We start from the raw sequence: 21,590 nt of genomic DNA, 5'->3' as shown, positions 1-21,590 counted from the left end.
GTGAACCTCTAGGATTAGCAGTTAATTTGAAGGTGAAATTAGAGTCAGGTGTTTTCAATCAGTGGGATGACAAATCAGGTGTGAGTGGGCACCCTGTTTTATTTAAAGAACAGGGATCTATCAAAGTCTGATCTTCACAACACATGTTTGTGGAAGTGTATCATGGCATGAACAAAGGAGATTTCTGAGGACCTCAGAAAAAGCGTTGTTGATGCTCATCAGGCTGGAAAAGGTTACAAAACCATCTCTAAAGAGTTTGGACTCCACCAATCCACAGTCAGACAGATTGTGTACAAATGGAGGAAATACAAGACCATTGTTACCCTCCCCAGGAGCGGTCGATCAGCAAAGATCACTCCAAGAGCAAGGCGTGTAATAGTTGGTGAGGTCACAAAAGACCCCAGGGTAACTTCTAAGCAACTGAAGGCCTCTCTCACATTGGCTAATGTTAAGGTTCATGAGTCCACCATCAGGAGAATACTGAACAACAATGGTGTGCATGGCAAGGTTGCAAGGAGAAAGCCACTGCTCTCCAAAAAGAACATTGCTGCTCGTCTGCAGTTTGCGAAAGATCACATGGACAAACCAGAAGGCTATTGGAAAAATGTTTTGTGGACGGATGAGACCGAAATAGAACTTTTTGGTTTAAATGAGAAGTGTTATGTTTGGAGAAAGGAAAACACTGCATTCCAGCATAAGAACCTTATCCCATCTGTGAAACATGGTGGTGGTAGTATCATGGTTTGGGCCTGTTTTACTGCATCTGGGCCAGGATGGCTTGCCATCATTGATGGAACAATGAATTCTGAATTATACCAGCAAATTCTAAAGGAAAATGTCAGGACATCTGTCCATGAAGTGAATCTCAAGAGAAGGTGGGTCATGCAGCAAGACAACGGCCCTAAGCACACAAGTCGTTCTACCAAAGAATGGTTAAAGAGGGATAAAGTTAATGTTTTGGAATGACCAAGTCAAAGTCCTGACCTTAATCCAATGGAAATGTTGTGGAAGGGCCTGAAGCGAGCAGTTCATGTGAGGAAACCCACCAACATCCCAGAGTTGAAGCTGTTCTGTACGGAGGAACGGGCTAAAATTCCTTCAAGCCGGTGTGCAGGACTGATCAACAGTTACCGCAAACGTTTAGTTGCAGTTATTGCTGCACAAGGGGGTCACACCAGATACTGAAAGCAAAGGTTCACATACTTTTGCCACTCACAGATATGTAATATTGGATCATTTTCCTCAATAAATAAATGACCAAGTATAATATTTTTGTCTCATTTGTTTAACTGGGTTCTCTTTATCTACTTTTAGGACTTGTGTGAAAATCTGATGATGTTTTAGGTCATATTTATGCAGAAATATAGAAAATTCTAAAGGGTTCACAAACTTTCAAGTACCACGATAGATAGATAGATAGATAGATAGATAGATAGATAGATAGATAGATAGATAGATAGATAGATAGATAGATAGATAGATAGATAGATAGATAGATAGATAATGCTGTTATTTAACAAATCTTTGTTGATATGTTGGAAGGAGTCTCCAGTGTCACTGGTAAGTTTTCCACCACAGGAAAGTCTTTGAGATGGAAGACATTGCGCTTTATGATTTCTTTGGAATAATCTGTGATTTTTGTCTTATTAACTTATAGAGAATGTTAAAGAACAACTATTTATATCTGCTAAAACTAACTTGTTTCATGGACTTGTCCAAACATTAAATATAACTATAAATAACTATTTAAAAAATGATACTCCATAATCTTTATCAATTTGCTATGATATAAGAAGTAGAAAACACTTTTGGGCATCCTATTTAAGGAAAATAATCATCTCCAGGGTGTGTACTAACAGTAAATTCGCTTCAAGTTGGGCCGCACCACATCACTGATTATTTTCCTTTAATATAAATACACAGGTGATTTATAGAAAATCATGCACTGATGGGTCGAGAAATTTGGACTATTTCTCGATAATCTCCTCGAGTGACTCGGCAAAACGGCGGCCAATTGCTTTGTCGCCATAAGTGAGGAAGAATTACAAATTATGAAACGCTATTTGTAAAAACACCAAAGATGCTACGAAGTTTGGCCGAAAACTATTCAAAGGTGGAATTGTGATTGATTTTATCCATTTCAAAACAATAAAAGGTGCCGCACCTTTATTACATTTGCATGCTGCTTTTGAAGCTTGAAATTATTTTTACAAATTTTTTAAATCAGTGATTCTCAAACTGTGGTACGCGTACCACTAGTGGTACGCGGGCTCCATTCTAGTGGTACGCCAAAGAATCACTTAATTAAATATAAATAAAATTTAAAAAAATAAAATAAAAAGTGAAATACTATCCATAATATCCGAATGGATGAAAATATCTTATCAACCGATGACAAGAAAATGAAAGGAGATACAAATTAAGTTAATAATTTTAAAAAGTTTGCAAATGCTTCTGAGTAGCCATACGTAGCGTACGTACGCATTCCCGCCGGTTCTGCTGACAGACGGTTATCCGCCATTGGTAGACCAGGCTGTGATGGGAAAAGGTGGAGGTGGCTTTGCTAATTATGACGAGTACGACAAAATTACTGTCGTGGCTTAAATCCGCGAATGGGAGCGTGGATCAGGAGAGAGGGAGAACTGAAGAGGACGTGCGTGAGCCGAGCGCGGATGCTAACGACAGTGGCAAAACCAGCCCCAGAACTGCTAGCAAACGGCAGAAACCAGTGAGGAGGAAGTATGACGAAAAATACATAAAACTGGGATTCATTTGGAGCGGGACAGAGGAGCTGCCCAGGCCGCAGTGTGTTGTATGCGGGGACAGTACTTTTTTTTTACTTAACATTTAAGTACAGTACAGTTATTTAACTTTTAAATACATTTTCATTTAATCTTTAAGAACTGTCTTTTAATATTTATTTTAGTACAATGTTTATTTCACTTTTATGTGCAATTAATTTTATTTGATTCATTATTTAAGTACAGTGTTTTATTTTCCTATATTTAAACACCGTGTTACTGTTCAAAGTACTGTGTGTAATGTTACAGTGGCCAACAATATTAAATATACTTGTTAAATAAAACCTCCGCCTTGTTTTTAATGAATACTTAGACCTACTACGCTACTGTATTTTAATGTTGGTCATTATGGTGGTACTTGGAGAGCCAAGTATTTTCTGAGGTGGTACTTGGTGAAAAAAAAAGTTTGAGAACCACTGTTTTAAATAATTATCCGTCTCAGGCTCAGTGAATATCGATGAATAATAACCTCGGCTTCGGCAAATAATTGTTAAATAACAATTTGGACCATTTTTGAATTTGGACCATTTTTAGACATCAGATCACTTTCAGCATCTTTTCCACGTTGCTAAGGATTCATTTGAAAATTAAAAAAGTGTTTTTGTTAAAAACTTACCTTTCTGGATAGCTTTGTATAGCGTACATAGTCCTCCAAGAACATCAGCGCTCCTACTACATCAGCTGGCATGTCGGGGATCTTTTGACTGTAGCAAGCAACAAGCACGAGTTCATTAATTAGTTCATTTTTAACAAAAAAAACCAAGATCAACTGTGAGCTACTGCTCACTTACGTTTCCCCCCGCTCTTGCTTATATCAGAATGCAAGCAATCGAAGGATTACGACACTTATTATAAATGTTGACTTCAACAAATAATCAACCCTGAAACAAGTAAGTAAAGAGCAGTGTCTCTCCCCAGGGGTTTCAAATAGCATCCTGGTAAACTCATTTTGAAATCGCATTTTGCTTCTTGAAAATAGCGTCAAAATCCACTGTATATGTTTTGTAAATACATTCAGTCGGTAAACAGGAAGTCGATAAGCAACAGACCTGAAAACGGTATACACGGTATAGAACCCCAAGCTGAAGTTTGGTACCAAGTGGCTATGATTTGTGGTTGCTGAGAAAAAAGGTGTTTCAGACGGACGGAGATATGGACAGACAGACAGAGGTAAACCAGTAAACTCCTCTTCCTTCGGAGCGGGGGTATAAATATAAAATCTTATTTAATATTCAACTTTTCTAAATAGAGCTGCACCAAACAAGCTTTATCCATCACAAGAAATCTATCTTGAATTCTTTCATGAAACATAAACCTCCCTGAATGGAGTTTGGCTAAATTCCAAATAGCTTTCTATGTACTCACTACATAAGGTTTAATATTGTACTATAGTGCTCTGCATGAGCAACAAAATGCCATTCATGCCATGTACACACGTAGCCGGGTATTTTTAAAACCGAACATTCCCGCCCCCATAAAAATGTTTTATCCACACCACCTCGTCTTCGAAAAAAATCCCTTCCACACGTAACCGAACATCTGCGTTTTCAATCGCATTCATAAGCATTCCAAACCTGTAGATGGCATTATTTCCCCAAATCCTACCCCCTAATCACATCGCCTGTGCTCTTGGAGCAGTAGTTGGGCTTCTAAAATTAAACATGTAAATAGCACCTGCACAATAATTAACGCTTTCAAGGCACTACTCCGATCCATTACTCTTTAGCTAGCCGCACACTACGCCGATTTTCAGCGTACCGAGCCAACTGAAGTCGCGAGTCAGGCGTAAAGACTAGTTTTCGATGGTACCGGCTCATCTCACAGCCGATTCGAAAAACTAATCGGGAGCCAGACTGATCGGCGAGAGTCGCTAGCAATAGCCAATCATATCTTTCGCATATAACACGTGACATCATTAAACACAATTTCTAGCGCGAGAAATACGTGTTGGCAGCACCTAATGCAGGTATATACTGTAATTCCATAGACTGAAGCTTTATCCATAGACACAGTGGGCTGGAAAGCCACTCTGCTCAAGTTGTGTGGCTGAATTCCAAATCGCTTTAACTCCCCTATATAAGTGCACTATTTAAGGCTGGAAATAATAGCTCATGCGGCCTAGATAGTGCGCTACATATTCCATGTTGTGTCATTTGTAATTCAGCCTGTAGCATCTTCAAGTGTTGGATTTAACAGTAACTATATCCCCAATCACAAAGCTATTGTCACGTGTCGCTTCAATTGCGACTGCACTCGTCAACAGTCGGGGGATATGTGCGTGCCCTGTCGGGAGTCGGCTCTGAAATGGGTTGGTTCGGTACCGCGTGGATCGCCGTAGTGTGCGGCTAGCTTAAGTCCATGCTTAATCTGGCTTCTGCAGTAAACAAAGGTCGCACGTTTGACGTCAGGGCAGATTTGTTGTCATTTTTTTTTTTGGCGCAGATTGTGACGTTCTAAAACGCAAACCTCCGGTTATCTCTGTCTACATGAAAAGGCATACACGAAGTTTTCAAAAATCTTCACTTTGCCCGGAGTTTTTTTAAATATTCGTTTTTGATGTGTTTTCATGTGGATGACAGGCCAAAACGTAGAAAAATATCTTCGATTTAGCAGATACCCGGCTACGTGTGGACGGGGTCTTAATGTTATGCTACAGAAAAAAAAAAAAACACTACATTGCTCTTAAAATGAATTCACTTTCAGGACATGATGTGCTCGGTTTTAGAAGCTGATATGATTTAAAACATGAAAATAAATAACACTATAAATGACCTGCATTTATTCAGACACCCTTTCCTAGAATTTGGCCAGAAAGTTTAGAAATGTGTGTTTCAACGCTAAAAGTAGAGAATGTGATCTTAAATCTTTCAGATGCAAATTTTTCCTTTGCGTACTAACAATCAGTGTTTGAACAGTATGGAATCAATTTTGTGCCAAAATGTTCATACAATACTTTTGAAATATCAAACAAAAACGACAAATCCAAATACAAAAAAAAGTCAATTTTTTTAGGCTGGCAAACAAATTATTCGTGTAATTGTGCACAATATCAGTCTATTACTCTTCAGAAACCTTTTATTTTTGTTCCGCGTCTTTCTCAGTTTTGTTTGACGTAATTTATTTTGGTTGCGATTCCAGCTTTCTCGTTTGCGCTCCCTGACTTTTTGCTTGCAGTTTTGGCACAAACTTCACGTGTGGGTGGGCTGTCCAGGAACGCATTCCCATTGGCTAACTTGTGTTTGACTGACAGCTCCGCTCAGCCATTCCCTACTCGGATTCTGGCGGACTGTTTGACGAGTGACGATCCATTGACGGTAAACAAGGATGGAGTGGACTTCAGTGGCGACTATGATATTGAATTAATTCAACAAAGTGTAAATTCAATATCATAGTCGCCACTGAAGTCCACTCGATCCTTGTTTACCGTCAATGGATCGTCACTCGTCAAACAGTCCGCCAGAATCCGAGTAGGGAATGGCTGAGCGTAGCTGTCAGTCAAACACAAGTTAGCCAATGGGAATGCGTTCCTGGACAGCCCACCCACACGTGAAGTTTGTGCCAAAACTGCAAGCAAAAAGTCAGGGAGCGCAAACGAGAAAGCTGGAATCGCAACCAAAATAAATTACGTCAAACAAAACTGAGAAAGACGCGGAACAAAAATAAAAGGTTTCTGAAGAGTAATAGACTGATATTGTGCACAATTACACGAATAATTTGTTTGCCAGCCTAAAAAAATTGACTTTTTTTTTGTTTTTTTTGTATTTGGATTTGTCGTTTTTGTTTGATATTTCAAAAGTATTGTATGAACATTTTGGCACAAAATTGATTCCATAGAACAGCAGAATTCATTCTCCGGGCTTGAATATATACAATACCAGTCAAAAGTTTGGACACAGCTTCAAATTCAATGTTTTTATGCCTCTGCCACCGTAAGGTGCAGGAGGCATTATGTTTTCGGGTTGTCCGTCTGTCCGTCCGTGCGTCCGTCCGTCCGTCCCGAAACCTTGTGAACGCGATCTCAAAGGCTAATGAAAGGAATTTCACAAAACTTTCACCATTTGTGCACTTTGGGACAACCAGGAACTGATTAGATTTTGAGATCAAAAGGTCTAAGGTCAAGGTCACTGTGAGGTCAAATGTCTGTCCAAAAACCTTGTGAACACAATATCTCCAAGGCAGATGAAAGGAATTTCACCAAACTTTCACCATTTGTGCATTTGGGGACAAACATGAACTGATTAGATTTTGAGGTTCAAAGGTCAAAGGTCAGGATTACTGTGAGGTCAAATGTTCATCCCCACACTTTGTGAACACCATATCTCAAAGACTAATGAAAGGATTTTCACCAAACTTTCACCATTTGTGCACTTTGGGACAAAGATGAAGGCCCTGTTTACATTATTTCGAATCAGCGGATCATCAGATTAACGTTTTTAAAATGATTCGCGTACACACACAAATAGCAGGAAGTGAAGTCCGCGCCGTTTTTCAGCAGTCGCGTCACATGACCAACGTGGCATGACCAACGCCAGCGAATCAGGAAGGTGAATGTCACACCAGCGAATCAGGAAGGTGAATGTCACACCAGCGAATCAGGAAGGTGGATGTCACAGTGACGTTGTCCAATGACGACGTCAGCTAGAGCTCAGCACTGCGTATCCTCGTTCCTCAATGTTTACACAGCACCGGATCAGATACGTACTGGGTTGAATACGTGGGCCCTGGCGGATTCAAATTGTTCCGCCTGTGGAGTCGTTTCCCGGCGTTTTAATGTGCACGGACAGTGCATCCGCAACGAAAATGATACGGATACGGTCTAATGTAAACACCACCGAAATGATTAGATTTTGAGATCACAAGGCCGAAGGTTAAGATCACTGTGAGGTCAAATGTCTGTCCGAAAACCTTGTGAACACAATATCTCCAAGGCAAATGAAAGGAATTTCACCAAACTTTCACCATTTGTGCACTTTGGGACAAACATGAACTGATTAGATTTTGAGGTTAAAAGGTCACAGGTCAAGATTACTGTGAGGTCAAATATCCATCCCCAAATCACAACTTAATAAGGTGTGTAGTCTACCAGGTGGAGGCATCCCCATCGATGCCGTTGGTGTCGAGTTCTATCTAGTTTCCTTTATTTTTATTCATTAAAAGTCACTTCATGTCTTAAAGTAATGATGGGTGTCGTTTCTCTTTACTGAGCTGAGTGGTTTTTAACAGAATATGGATTACTACAGTTGTGGTGTAGAATAGGGCTATTTACTGTATTTACTGTTTGATCTCAAACGCATTAAGAAGGCAAGAAACCTGTCCACTAATTAACTTTTGACGAGGCACACTGGTTAATTGAAAAGCATTCCAGGTGACGACCTCATGAAGCTGGTTAAGATAATGCCCATAGCGTGTAAAGCATCATCAAGGTAAACGGTGGCTACTTTGAAGAATATAAAAGACGAAACATCTTTTGTTTCCCACATAATTCCAGATGTTATTTCATAGTTTTGATGTCTTCAGTATTGTTCTACAATGTAGAAAATACAGAAAAACCTATGAATGAGTAGGCGTGTACAAACTTTTGACTGGTACTGTGTATGAAAAAGTATATTCATATCCTGTTTTTTTCTGGTTTCCTGAAGAACTTTGAGCCCGATACCTGGTGCACTGCTCCATGATGGAGCGGATGAACTGGCCAATGAGAGCCAGGAACTGTTCAGTGTATCTGGAGTGAAACTGTTTGAGCAGCGTCAGTAAACCCAGGACGAGAGGAACCCAGTCCACCGGATCAGCTGCTCTCCGGCAGGACATTCCTACACAGACAGACAACACTCTTCGGTCAGGCTCGAGGATGAACTCTGACCTGTTTTACCTCATTACCTGCAGTGTAATACTATATTACTATTTAGTATAAATACACAGGTGAGTCTAAGAAATCGCGTGCGCTGATTGGTCGAGCAATTCGGACTACTTCTCGATAATCACCTCGAGCGACTCGGCAAAATCACTTCGTCACCGTAAGTGAGGAACACATTATGAAAGAAAATGATGTCCCTAAAAGCACTAAAGATGTTACGAACTTTGGTCTAAAACTAATTAAAAGGTGGAATTGTGATTTATTTTATCCATTTCAAAACAAAGGACTTTATGTGACTCGATGCAGATAAGTGACAAATCTGCATGCGTTGTATTTGCATGCTACTTTTGAAGTTTGAAATAAATTATTTTTTTTAAATAATCACCTATGTATTTACACTAAAACAATTGTCCGCCTCAGGCTCAGTGAATATCGGTGAATAATAACCTCGACTTTGTCTCCATTATTATTCACCGATATTCACTTCACCTTTGGTGAATAACTGTTAAATAATTAGAAGTTCTGAAAATGTGGAACCTTGGTTTTTAGTATACTGGAGTTTAGGCAGTTGAGCAATGAGGAAGAGGAAGTTAACAGTAGGGAAGTATGGCAGGCGCTTGGTGGTGATGTAGATCTGGGAAAGAAAAAAAGTTGTTTAGATTTAATAAACAATTAAATGATCACAGAACAGAAGTGACTTAAAGGTCTTACGCATCCAATAGCCTCATTTCTAAATTTACTTTTAATGATTTTGACTAATCAGAATGATATGATCAAATATTTAACAGTTATTCCACGAAATCGAGTCGTACATGAGCTGATAGCCGATGAGGTGTGTAGCACCGAGTTGGCTATAAGCCATGTACGACTCGATTTCATTGAATAATTGTTTTATTCTATCCACATTCACTGGATTTTGAAAAACAGAGCATTTTTATTTTTTGCAATTTCAATAAATAAAACCTTTATACAAAACATCCGACAAAATCATTTCCACTTAGAATGTAAACAAACCGGCGAAATGACAGGAGCAATTTGTGAAAAATGCAATAATTCTTGAAAAATAAATAAAAAGATATGTTCTTACCATCAAATACTTTAATTCCATATTTTGTTGCTTTTTTATTTTTGGGGGTTTTGTTTTCGAGTAGAGTTTTTATTTCGTCCTCGGTTGCTTCAGCAAGACGTGCCGCCATTTTGTTTTTCTCTACTCACGGTATATGAGCTGATAGCCTAGTAGTAGAGTAGCCAATCAGAGCGCACGATTGCTCATATCCGGTGAACGTGGATAGGATAAAAACTAATGTAATTTGCCTAATTGAATTGCAGAAGAAATGATATTTCTATTAGCACGGTTTAAGCGAATGATTGTGATAAATCTGTATACCCCTTTTCACTGCCAAGTGAGTCAGAATGGACAAAAAGGAAATAATCCTTTCCTTGATAAGGAAAGATATAGCCAATATTTGCTTCAACAAAGGCAGAAATATACTGGAGATGTATGAGAACAGTGAAACAGCAGTGGTGTGTGCAGCTGGAATGACTGAATGGTTCAAGGTGAAGGTGGGACTTCATCAAGGATCTGCTTTGAGTCCTTTCTTGTTTGCCATAGTGATGGATAGCTTGATGGACGAAGTAAGGCAAGAGTCACCATGGAACATGATGTTTGCGGATGATGATGTGATATGTGGTGAAAGTAGAAAGGAGGGTGAATAGACCTCTTGCAGTCACGTGACCGAATCCCGGCTGGAATGTAAACAGCCGCCATCTTGTCGGTCAACAACACAGCTGAATATTGTTGCACTCGTATACAAAATGGACCAATTTCAACCGACGGACTACACGGCTCATTTTTCTAATGAACAGATAACTAGATACATGTCTAAAATAAACGACCTACAGATTAGTGACCCTTATCGATTACCGGACGTAGTTTTCACGACCGTGCCAGTGGATATTGAACTGCCAGAGGTGGAATACCCAGACGTGTATAATTACCTCATTAACTTTCCCTCGCTGTTCAGTGGTGAAACACTGCGTGCTTATAAATCTCTGGACAGTTATCTTTACAGAAATTCAGGATTTGTCAGCCCCCCTCAGATGTGGCATCTTGTAAACAAGAAAATAACAATCCTCATTGGACGGGTAAGTCACTTAAGTTTTGAGTACTAGTACTGATACCACATGGATATACTGGAATAAATACATGGCGAACCTGAGATGAAATGGTCACTGCACAGGCGCCAGTGATCGTTCTTTCCAGCCGGTACCCATGCCTTGTTGTTTGGATCGGCCCGGCTGATAGCAGCAATCCATTTTGCACGCCTGTCAGGGTCCCGTGGCAGCCTATGAAACTTTCTTCCCGATTTCTGACCTCTCCTGTTGTGGCATTTATATGCCATAGAACTCTCCAGCATTGTGGCACGGTAATATTTGCAGATTTGGGCGAAAAACAACGAAAGTCAGTGTCAGTAAATTGCGATGGCGGAAATATGGCGTTTGACCGACAAGATGGCGTCTGTTTACAATCTGGATCGGCTGTGACGTCACATGCAAGTGGACTATTGGGTTTGAAGAGATGGAGGGATGCATTGGAAAGAAGAGGAATGAAGGTGAGCAGGAGCAAAACAGAATACATGTGCATCAGTGAGAATGGGGATGAGAGTGTAGTGAAGATGCGAGGAGTAGACGGAAAGAAAGTTGGTGAATTCAAGTACCTGGGGTCAACTGTGCAGGAAAATAGGGGCTGCGATAGTGAGGTGAGAAAGAGAGAGAGAGAGAGAGAGTGCAGGCAGGGTGGAGCAGTTGGAGAAGGATTTCGGGAGTCATTGGTGATAGGAAAGTCCCAGCAAAAGTGAAAGGTAAGATGTATAAGACGGTAGTGAGACCAGCTGTGATGTATGGATTGGAGACCGTACCCTTAACAAAGAGACAGGAGGCGGCGTTGAGGATGTTAAGGTTTGCGATGGGAGTGACGAGGTTGGACAGGATAAGGAACGAGCACATCAGAGGGACAGCACATGTGGAGAGCTTGGGAATGAAGCTAAGAGAGATGAGACTGAGATGGTATGGATGGGCACATCCTGAGAAGAGATGCAGAGCATGTTGGAAGGAGAATGTTGAGGATGGAGCTGCCAGGCAAACGAAAACGAGGAAGGTCAAAGAGGAGATGCATGGATGTGCTGAGAGAGGACATGAAAGTGGCAGGTGTGGTAGAGACGGATGCGGAAGACAGGGAGCAATAGAGATGAAAGAGCCGCTGTGGCGACCCCTAATCGGGAGCAGCCAGAAGAAGAAGAAAGGCAGAAAGATACTGCCTCCTTTTTTATATTTTTCTTCAATATCATTTCCATGACAGGTTTTTTTCGATATATATTTTAACCCTTTGGTGACTGACTCCTTGAAAATGGTTCCTCCAGTAACGATGACGTTTCAGTTGTCAAGACAACGGATAAACTAAAATACAAGAGCATTTTGTTTTGTGCACAAGAGCATTGTGACGTATCTTTCTGTTTTTGTATTTTAGTTTTTCCGTTGTCTTGACAACTGAAATGTCATCGTTCCTGGAGGAACCATTTTCAAGGGGTCAGTCACCAAAGGGTTAAAATAAAGTGAATGCCTGATAAATTTCCACTTTTTACATTTGTCAAAAATCATGATCCAAATGATTAGGATTTTAGTTACATCCGTGACTGACTTTGTTCAGTGGGTTGTGTATTCCAGCTGCTTCCAGATAGGCAGTGAACTCGTAGAGCAGGGTGTTATCCTCTTTAGGGTACGGCAGGCTCGGGTCCTGGTAGTGAGCTTCAATATCAGCGAGCAGAGATCTGCAAAAAAGACAAAACGGTGAGAAAAGGAGGCGGAAAAAGTAAACATGCACTATATAACAAGAGCTCACCCTGTGGAAAAATAATGACTAATGGTTGACCGAGACATTGCTAACTCACTTGTTCAGGTTCTCCAGAGCTGCTGCGAGATGTTTAGAGTCAAACTTGCAGGAGTAGTTCAACTCATTTGCAATCTGTAGCCTCAGAACCTGCATCTGACCAACCTGTAACATAAACCCAGCTGCTAATCAGACCGTTCAGGCTCGTACTGAAAGTTTCTAAGAGCTCTGCTAAGTACAAAGATGAAAAAGTTGAAATCTTTCCTTTTTCTTAATTTAACAGCTATACATTTTTAAGTTGGTTGCTTGGTGCATTGCTTCTCAACTTTGGATAGTCGGTGTCACAGTAAGTGTCAAATATTCCGATTTTTTTTTTGCGCACTAGGTTCTCCTCTGTCATTCCTTTAGCCATGTCAGACTAGAACCTTGTCTTACCAAAAACAATTTTTATTAACGACTAACTATTTTGGTAGTTCAAGAGACACTGCTGCTGTGATCACGTCACAACTTGTTAAGTGGGCGTGGCTATGAATTCAGATTGACACATACAGTACAGGTAGTCGTCGACTTACGACTGCGTTTGGTTACGACTGACCGGTCGTAAACCGATCTGGTCGTAAGTCGGCCTATGTTAAATGAACGTAAGTATATTGTGATGTGTAATGATATTGTAATCCTCTTAAAGTCTTATTTTATCAACATTTTCTTATTTCATTACCTTGGCTCATTATTTGGTTTAACCCTTTGGTGACTGACCCCTTGAAAATGGTTCCTCCAAGAACGATGACATTTCAGTTGTCAAGACAACGGAAAAACTAAAATACAAAAACAGAAAGATACGTCACAATGCTCTTGTGCACAAAACAAAATGCTCTTGTATTTTAGTTTTTCCGTTGTCTTGACAACTGAAACGTCATCGTTCCTGGAGGAACCATTTTCAAGGGGTCAGTCACCAAAGGGTTAAGTCAAACACTGCATACTACACTGCATACAGTACAATTCGTTTAATATGTGCAAAACAAAAAATACAAAACACAGGTGTGAAAAATAGAAAACATTTTAGTTTGAAACGTACCAAAATACAAATGTAAAACACAGCAAAATACAAAATTTAGTGACCGCTGGCATCACTGGTGCTTGGCTGTGGGTCGTCTACGTCATCATCAGCTGTTGCAGCGCTCGGGCTGGCGGGAGCATTTGCTCGTTTAATAAACCAGGAGCTGGGGCGGAAACTGTATGACGGAGTGTGTGAGGGAGCGCGAGAGAGACTGCGCATGTGCCTGGAGCTGGGGCGGAAACTGTATGACGGAGTGTGTGAGGGAGCGCGAGAGAGACTGCGCATGTGCCTGGAGCTGGGGCGGAAACTGTTGTACGCAGCGAGAGGCGCTGCCGGGAGCTGGGGCGGAAACTGTCGTACGCTCAGCTAGCTCAGCTGGGAAGCACTTGCCAGTCATAACCAGACGGTTGTAAAGTCGATCGGTCGTAAGTCGCATAGGTCGTAAGTCGGCGACTACCTGTACTGTGCAAAAGTATTAGGCGTCTTTTTTTTTTTCAGTACAAAACTTTGCTGTAGATTTTTATTTTATGACTTATGACATTATCAAGTGATGATGAAAATATTTAAGATTCCCAAACACTAGCAGAAAATTTAATTTTACAGAAAAATGTTTGCAAGTCAGTAAAGAAAGCAGCATATTCATATATAAGAGACACTTTTCAGATAAAAAAAAAAAAAAATGAAAGCTGCTGGGTTTTGCTGCAAAAATAAGAAGCAAGTGCAGCGGGAAAAATCTCACAGCTTTGGTAAATTGATAAAGATTTTAAATTACTACACTACATGGCCAAAAGCATGTGGATAGCTGACCATCACAATCATACGTGCTTGCTGAACATCCCAATATAGATGTAGTATTATTTTGCTGTTAGAATAACCTCCATTCTTCTGGGAAGGCTTCCCACTAGATTTTGGAGCATGGCTCAGGGGGTGTGTCATAGCATACAAAGATATCCGACACAACTGTGTGCTTAAAACTTTGTGGCAAGAGTCTGGGGAAGAACCACGTGTGTGATGATCAGGTGTCCACATACTTTTGGCCTTATAATGTAAGTAGAGATATGACTTCTAAGTAGGCATGTAACAATATATCATGCGACTATAAATCGCAATACAAATTTATGACAATTTGAATCCATTAAAATGTATTGCGATTACTATCGGGCTGTGTAGTTTTAGTTTTTCCTAGCTGTAAGGGTGCATTAATGTATAATAGCAGGAATACATGTGACTTCACTGTAGGCAGAAGTAACACAGCTCTAATGCCATGAAAACAACAGATCTAAAATGGGAAAGAGCTGTTGTGTAATTGACTGTACAAATAGATTTAAAGAAATCAGAGCTCGCTGTTTTACAGACTGATGAAAGATACAGAAAAGAGAAGCAAATGGTGGTAGTACAAATGTTCATAAAAGTTTATGAAGAAAAGGCCTATTTGTTATGAACTTTTTCATAGGGTAATTATTGTTGGTTATTAAGAAAATGAAATAAATGGGGGCGGCATGGTGGTGTAGTGGTTAGCACTGGTGCCTCACAGCAAGAAGGTTCTGGGTTCGAGCCCAGTGGCCGGTGAGGGCCTTTCTGTGGGGAGTTTGCATGTTCTCCCCGTGTCCGCGTGGGTTTCCTCTGGGTGCTCCGGTTTCCCCCACAGTCCAAAGACATGCAGGTTAGGCTAATTGGTGGCTCTAAATTGACCGTAGGTGTGAATGTGAATGGTTGTATATCAGCCCTGCGATAACCTGGCGACTTGTCCAGGGTGTACCCCGCCTCTAGCCCATAGTCAGTTGGGATAGGCTCCAGCTTGCCTGCGACCCTGTAGAACAGGATAAGCGGCTACAGATAATGGATGGATGGATGAAACAAATGGCTTTTATTTAAATTGAACAAAAGTAATGTTTAATTTGATACTTTTTTTAGTAATAAAAGTTTCTACATCTCATCTCATTACCTGTAGCCGCTTTATCCTGTTCTACAGGGTCGCAGGCAAGCTGGAGCCTATCCCAGCTGACTATGGGCGAAAGGCGGGGTACACCCTGGACAAGTCGCCAGGTCATCACAGGGCTGACACATAGACACAGACAACCATTCACACTCACATTCACACCTACGGTCAATTTAGAGTCACCAGTTAACCTAACCTGCATGTCTTTGGACTGTGGGGGAAACCGGAGCACCCAGAGGAAACCCACGCGGACACGGGGAGAACATGCAAACTCCACATAGAAAGGCCCTCGCCGGCCACGGGGCTCGAACCCAGGACCTTCTTGCTGTGAGGCGACAGCGCTAACCACTACGCCACCGTGCCGCCCAGTTTCTACATTTTTTTTTTTTTTTAATATTATGGGGAAAATCGAATCATGAACCCAATAACGTGAATTGAACTGAATTGTGGATTGGCTGAATCGTTACAGTTCTACAAAAATGTAGAAGTGAGATGAAAAGAGGGGGGAAAAAAAAAAAAACACAATACCTTCATAATGGACTCCAGATATACCGGCCAGACCTTCTGTGTTTTGGCTACAGCGTTAGTGTACACTTTGCTTGCTGTGGCTGAATAGTAAAGCAGACAAAACATTTTACTATGAGACACAAAGCTAAAGTGTAAAATCTGTAGTGTACCACGAGGCTCCAAATGTCTGATTACAGAATCAAATCAACTGTATTTATCTTTCAAATAATAAGAAAAATACACTATTAATTTCATTATTACTTATTATTGAAGAATACTTGAGAAATCTTTCCATAAAAAGTTCACTGTCTGATTCACACAAACATTCAGCTTTAATCTAACTCATGTACGCTATGGAGAATGTTCTGAGCCAAACCCAGATTTAAAAAATTACTATTAATACTGTCATTGTCAGTGTTGCTTCCTTTCCTTCTCATTCTTTCTAACTAATTACATATCACTTTAATGATTTTACAGCACAGAATAACAAATTACAATTTTACAAGAAATAATAAAAGGAAAAAAAACCCAATACAAATAACAAGTGCTGATAGGAGCCTGGAAACAGGAATAAACTTCCCTTAGATAAAGGCTATCAAAAAATAAATAGATAAACAAATAATTTATAATATTTAAAAATACATTAATAATAATAATAATAATAATGAAAGGTAATAAATAAAAAAATAAATAAAGTTGTCAATATATGCAAAATATGAAATATGTAATAAACATGCTCTATATAATGTTGAGAAAATTATATATACACACACACACGTGTGAGATTTCTTTCTTTCTCTCTCACTCACACGTGTACGTGTGTGTGTGTGTGTGTGTGTGTGCGAGAGAAAGAAATAAATCTCACACGCGCGTGAGAGAAAGAAATAAATCTCACACACACACACAATATATATATGTATGTGTGAGTGAGAGAGAAATAAATAAATCTCACACACACACACACACACACACACATATACATATATAAGTGTGTGTGTGAGATTTCTTTCTTTCTTTCTCTCTCACTCACACACACACACACATATATATATATATATATATATATATGTGTGTGTGTGTGTGTGTGTGTGTGTGTGTGTGTGTGTGTGTGTGAGAGAAAGAAATCTCACACACATTTTATATATATATATTATGTGTGTGTGTGTGAGAGAGAGAAAGAAATCTCACACACACATATGTATGTATGTGTGTAAGATTTATTTCTTTCTCTCTCACTCACACGTGTGTGTGTGTGTGTGTGTGTGTGTGTGTGTGTGTGTGTGAGAGAGAGAAAGAAATCTCACACACACCATATTATATATATATATATACACACACACACACACACACACACACACACACACACATATATATATACATACATACACACACACACATACATATGTGTATGTGTGTGTGTGAGAGAGAGAGATTTATTTCTTTCTCTCTCTCTCTCACTCACACACACACAGAGTAATCACCACCCTCCATACTTCGGCACACCAGCTACACCCAAAAAAACCCAAACGAAGCTGTAAGGCTCGAAAAAAACCAATGACACTACCATATAGCCATGCTCAAATGCTCTGTGTTCGGCGAGTGAACCAATGCATGGAAAGTCGTGAATATAATAAAAGAGAAAATTTAAATAGAAAATTAAGTATTAATTATTAATTTAAAAAAAAAAAAAGAGAGATAATACCCTAGAAGGCCATGGCCTAATGGTTAGAGAAGCAGCTTTGGGACCAAAAGGTTGCCAGTTCGATTCCCTGGACCAGCAGGAATGGCTCATGTGCCCTTGAGCAAGGCACCTAATCCCCAACCGCTCTCCAGGCTGCCCTGGGTGTGTTGTTTGTTGCTCTGGATAAGAGTGTCTGCTAATTACCAGTAATGTAAAAAGGCCGATTAAATAAAAAGATAAATTCGGTTCAGTCCTGTTGATCAATCTCAAGACAATGTGAGCTCAGCTTGCTTTTGAAGATAGAAACAGATTCACTTTTCCTTATTAATAAAGGAAGATTATTATTTCATACATATAACTATGAACTGTTATGAACATTCTATGAGTTTTTATTTGCAAGTTAATAATGTAATACATATTTTTATTTCTTGGAAAATTCTCCAAATCGACTTTACAACTCTATTACGTCGTGTAAGAACTGACTCGTAAAGTTAAATCTTACTGTATACTTAAAATCCAGTGTTGGCTTACCCACAATGCCTTTCACCGGGTTCACAGCATTGAGCAGAGCTTTAAAGATGTCAACCACGGCTTTGTCCTTGAGAATGATCTTCTGAAGTACATTCAGAAAAGTCTGGATGCAAAAGCCAAAAAAAAAAAAAAAAAAACTTATTAAATTTAATTAAATCTGCATGCAAGATGACTTATTTAAGAAGCAGAATGTTTATCGACATTTTCTCTTTGACTTTTGCTAATTTTCATAGTAATTTTAGAAAGGTGAGAGTTGAAGGACAGAGCTAATTATTATTAGTGAATTAATTCCTTCATTGTGGCAGCGGGGGCGTGGCTGAGCGTCAGTCTGTGAATGGAGGGCGGAGTCAGGGAAGGTGAGTGGTCGTATCGCTACACATGTTGTCAATTAACGTGTGTTTGTGTGTCTCTTCCAGTGACTGCGCCCTATAAAAGAAGAGTAAGAAGGGGAGATCGGCGCTGAGGGCTTGATAATAGCCTGTGTGTGTGAGAGAGAGTTTGAGTGTTTTGTGCTGAAAAGCCGCATTAAAGAAAATAATTAAGGAGCAAACAACCGCCTGCAGTGCTTCTGTGCTCCACCCACATCAGGGTCTCACTACATTCATATTAAATGTTAACACCATCAATAAGCACACACCTGTAGCTCCTTGACGATCATAAAGCACAGGAGACGGTCGAGTCCGTTCAGGCCGAATGTGCCCAGAGTGTCCTGGATCTCCGAGAACAGCCTGTTATTGGTCACTTCCTGGTGCGTTTTCATATCATACCAGGTGTTCATCTGATCTATATAACACGTTGCTCTAAAGAAAGAGGATGAATTATGAAAATAGCTTGGGTATAAATATAGTGATGGTAAACGTGTTGAACTTAGTTTTACAATCAGGGTACAAAGTTTGTGTCACAGGGGTCCAAAATTCAAATTGATTCAAACTGGTTCTTGTACCAGTTTTTAAGTGAAGGACAAGTTAAAGAACAGATTTCAGGTAATTTTTTGATGGTAGTTTTGTGTAATCTGCTATAAGATGGGAGAAACAAATGAAGTGATTCTCGGAGAGGACTTTTTTTTTTGACAATTCAGAATCCACTACTTCCATAGTGCTTTTAAATATAAGGCTGTAAGCTTTGTGTTAGTTGTCTCTAATAGTTATGTCCCAATATCTTGACCACATTTTAGGATGAAAATAAATCATTTTAGATATGTTATTTTATATTGAAAAATTAGCTGTCTCGGAGAGGACATTTTTTTTGACACAATTACATACTAATTTGATCAAAATAGTCTGAAAACTTACTGGCATTCAACATTAAAACTTAACTATGTTTCCAATGATATGGAACCAAATATTTGTTTTATGGTATAAAGAATGATTTAAGTGCATCCCTTTTGGAGCTACCTGTGGTCAAAAAAGCACTTTTTCTAAATGACACGAGTAATTTTGCTAAATATGACATATACAGAGATGCCTACCCCAAATTTTGAATTTCAGTATTCTTGAAAACATTTTTCAGTATTTTGGAATGACTTTCAGTAACATTAATTTATGCGCATTTCCATTATAAAGAGGTGTATATACCAATATGTTTAACATTTAAATTATTAAAAAGAACTGTTTTGTGTGAATTGAATAAACAAAACGCGAGCAGCCATCTCAACTGAATTTCCACTCAACAAATTTCTAGAGCATACATCACTTTTTTTTTTTTAATTTTTTTTTTTTTAAAGATTTTTTTGGGGCTTTTTGCACCTTTATTGGATAGGACAGTGTAGAGACAGGAAACGAGAGGGAGGGAGAGACGGGAAGGGACCGGGAAACGACCCCGGGCTGGAACCGAACCCGGGTCCCCGGCACGGCGCCCCATCCACCCGAGCCACGACGCCCCAATACATCACATTTTTATAAATACAATAGTGTTCCCTGTTTGCAGACATTACGGTTGACTACCAATCATTGGTATTGAATGTAACTCCTCAAAAGTATTATATTATATTGCCTGGCAAAATGTTCTACCTGTTAATGGATTCTAATAAAAAAAAAAAAAAAAATTCTTATTTCATGCCAAAGAGAGTCCGACATTGTTATCTTAATGTCCCAATATATAAATACTAGAGATGCACCGATACCACATTTGTGAAAACCGATACGAGTATGAGTACTATCATTTCAGTACTTGCCGATACCGAGTACTACCGATACCGATACTGTTGATGTTATTAAAATATAATTTTTCAAAAATTGCAGCATTTGAATATTTAATAGGCCTACTTTATCTATTTCCCGTGAATGTTGTTTTCTAACTGGAGTGATCATGCACATGGGTTCACATTGACAATCTCCGCTGCTCCAGAAGCGCAGAGTAGCCTTGAGTCCACGTCACACAGCCAGACAGCGCCTCTTCACAGTAGTGCTTATCTTTTGCAACATTGTTACAATAATGTTGCAAAACCTAAGCGCTGCTGCGCTAGGCCTACTAGGCCTACATAATGTTGCAAAAGAAGCGCTACCGTGAACTGAAGAGGCGCTGGACTACAAGGCTATCTGCGCTTCCGTGTGCAACCTCTCTCGATTGTTGCGCAACATTCACTCCCAGAAAACTCCACTCATTGCAAATAGCCTACACAAAGAATTAAATATTTAGCTGCTGCAATTTCTGAAAAAGGCTGCTATTTATTTGGATTAGATTACAATGTCCAACTTTCGAAGTCAAGAAAGACTTGCACTCTTGCAACATGTAAGACCGATTGTTGATGAAGGGAGGAGAGAGCAGTGAGTTACCACATGCAGCGTGATCATTTCACTCCGCTGGTCACTTAGCCCCTCTATCATCGGCCTTCCGCAACATTGCGGTCTTGGTTGACTTAAGGGTTGTTCTGGTGGTGCGCTTAAACTACTCCAATTACATTTAGCAACAAGACAAGGGCGTGAAAGGGAGGAGCAGTGACCATCGCAACATCACAGAGAGCGCACAAGATAACAGTGGCGGCCGGCGACGATGTATTATTTAATTTCCATCGCCAGTAATGCAGACTAAAATATGCCCCCCCCCATGTGCATGTGCGCACATCCTGCTGTGTGCTGCAGGAGAGTTGAATGCCTCGAGCACACTCTTGTTCAGTCGCAGAACTTGTTAGGCAGACGCTGTTGCTGTCCATTCGCAACATCGCGTCCCGTGCTCGTGGAGCTCCATACCTGTAGATGGGACGTCAATTTCCTTGGTCTTAGCGTTGTCCTCAACTGAAACAAGTTGGAAAACTCAATCAGCCATTTCTTAAAGCTCGCTCTCTCACTCTTCACTCTTAAACTCTCCCGGTTGGACTCGTACTTAAAAACTCTGC

General features: G+C 39.9%; 1 protein-coding gene across 1 annotated transcript in view; it reads right to left on the bottom strand.

Annotated features, from left to right (window-relative positions):
• The window catches only part of washc5 (WASH complex subunit 5), a 70,604-nt gene that overhangs the window by 718 nt on the left and 48,296 nt on the right, over positions 1 to 21,590 (bottom strand). The window contains exons 21-28 of the mRNA XM_060900248.1: positions 18,894 to 19,056; positions 18,257 to 18,359; positions 16,066 to 16,145; positions 12,603 to 12,706; positions 12,353 to 12,482; positions 9,193 to 9,289; positions 8,458 to 8,611; positions 3,418 to 3,505 (exon numbers count right to left, since the gene is read on the bottom strand). Of these exons, the coding sequence (XP_060756231.1) occupies positions 3,418 to 3,505; positions 8,458 to 8,611; positions 9,193 to 9,289; positions 12,353 to 12,482; positions 12,603 to 12,706; positions 16,066 to 16,145; positions 18,257 to 18,359; positions 18,894 to 19,056 (919 nt within the window). The remainder of the gene's footprint in view (positions 1 to 3,417; positions 3,506 to 8,457; positions 8,612 to 9,192; positions 9,290 to 12,352; positions 12,483 to 12,602; positions 12,707 to 16,065; positions 16,146 to 18,256; positions 18,360 to 18,893; positions 19,057 to 21,590) is intronic.

This window comes from Neoarius graeffei, chromosome 19 (genome assembly GCF_027579695.1).
Source record: "Neoarius graeffei isolate fNeoGra1 chromosome 19, fNeoGra1.pri, whole genome shotgun sequence".
NCBI classification, from domain to species: domain Eukaryota; kingdom Metazoa; phylum Chordata; class Actinopteri; order Siluriformes; family Ariidae; genus Neoarius; species Neoarius graeffei.
This window is presented reverse-complemented; position numbering and strand designations above follow the sequence as displayed.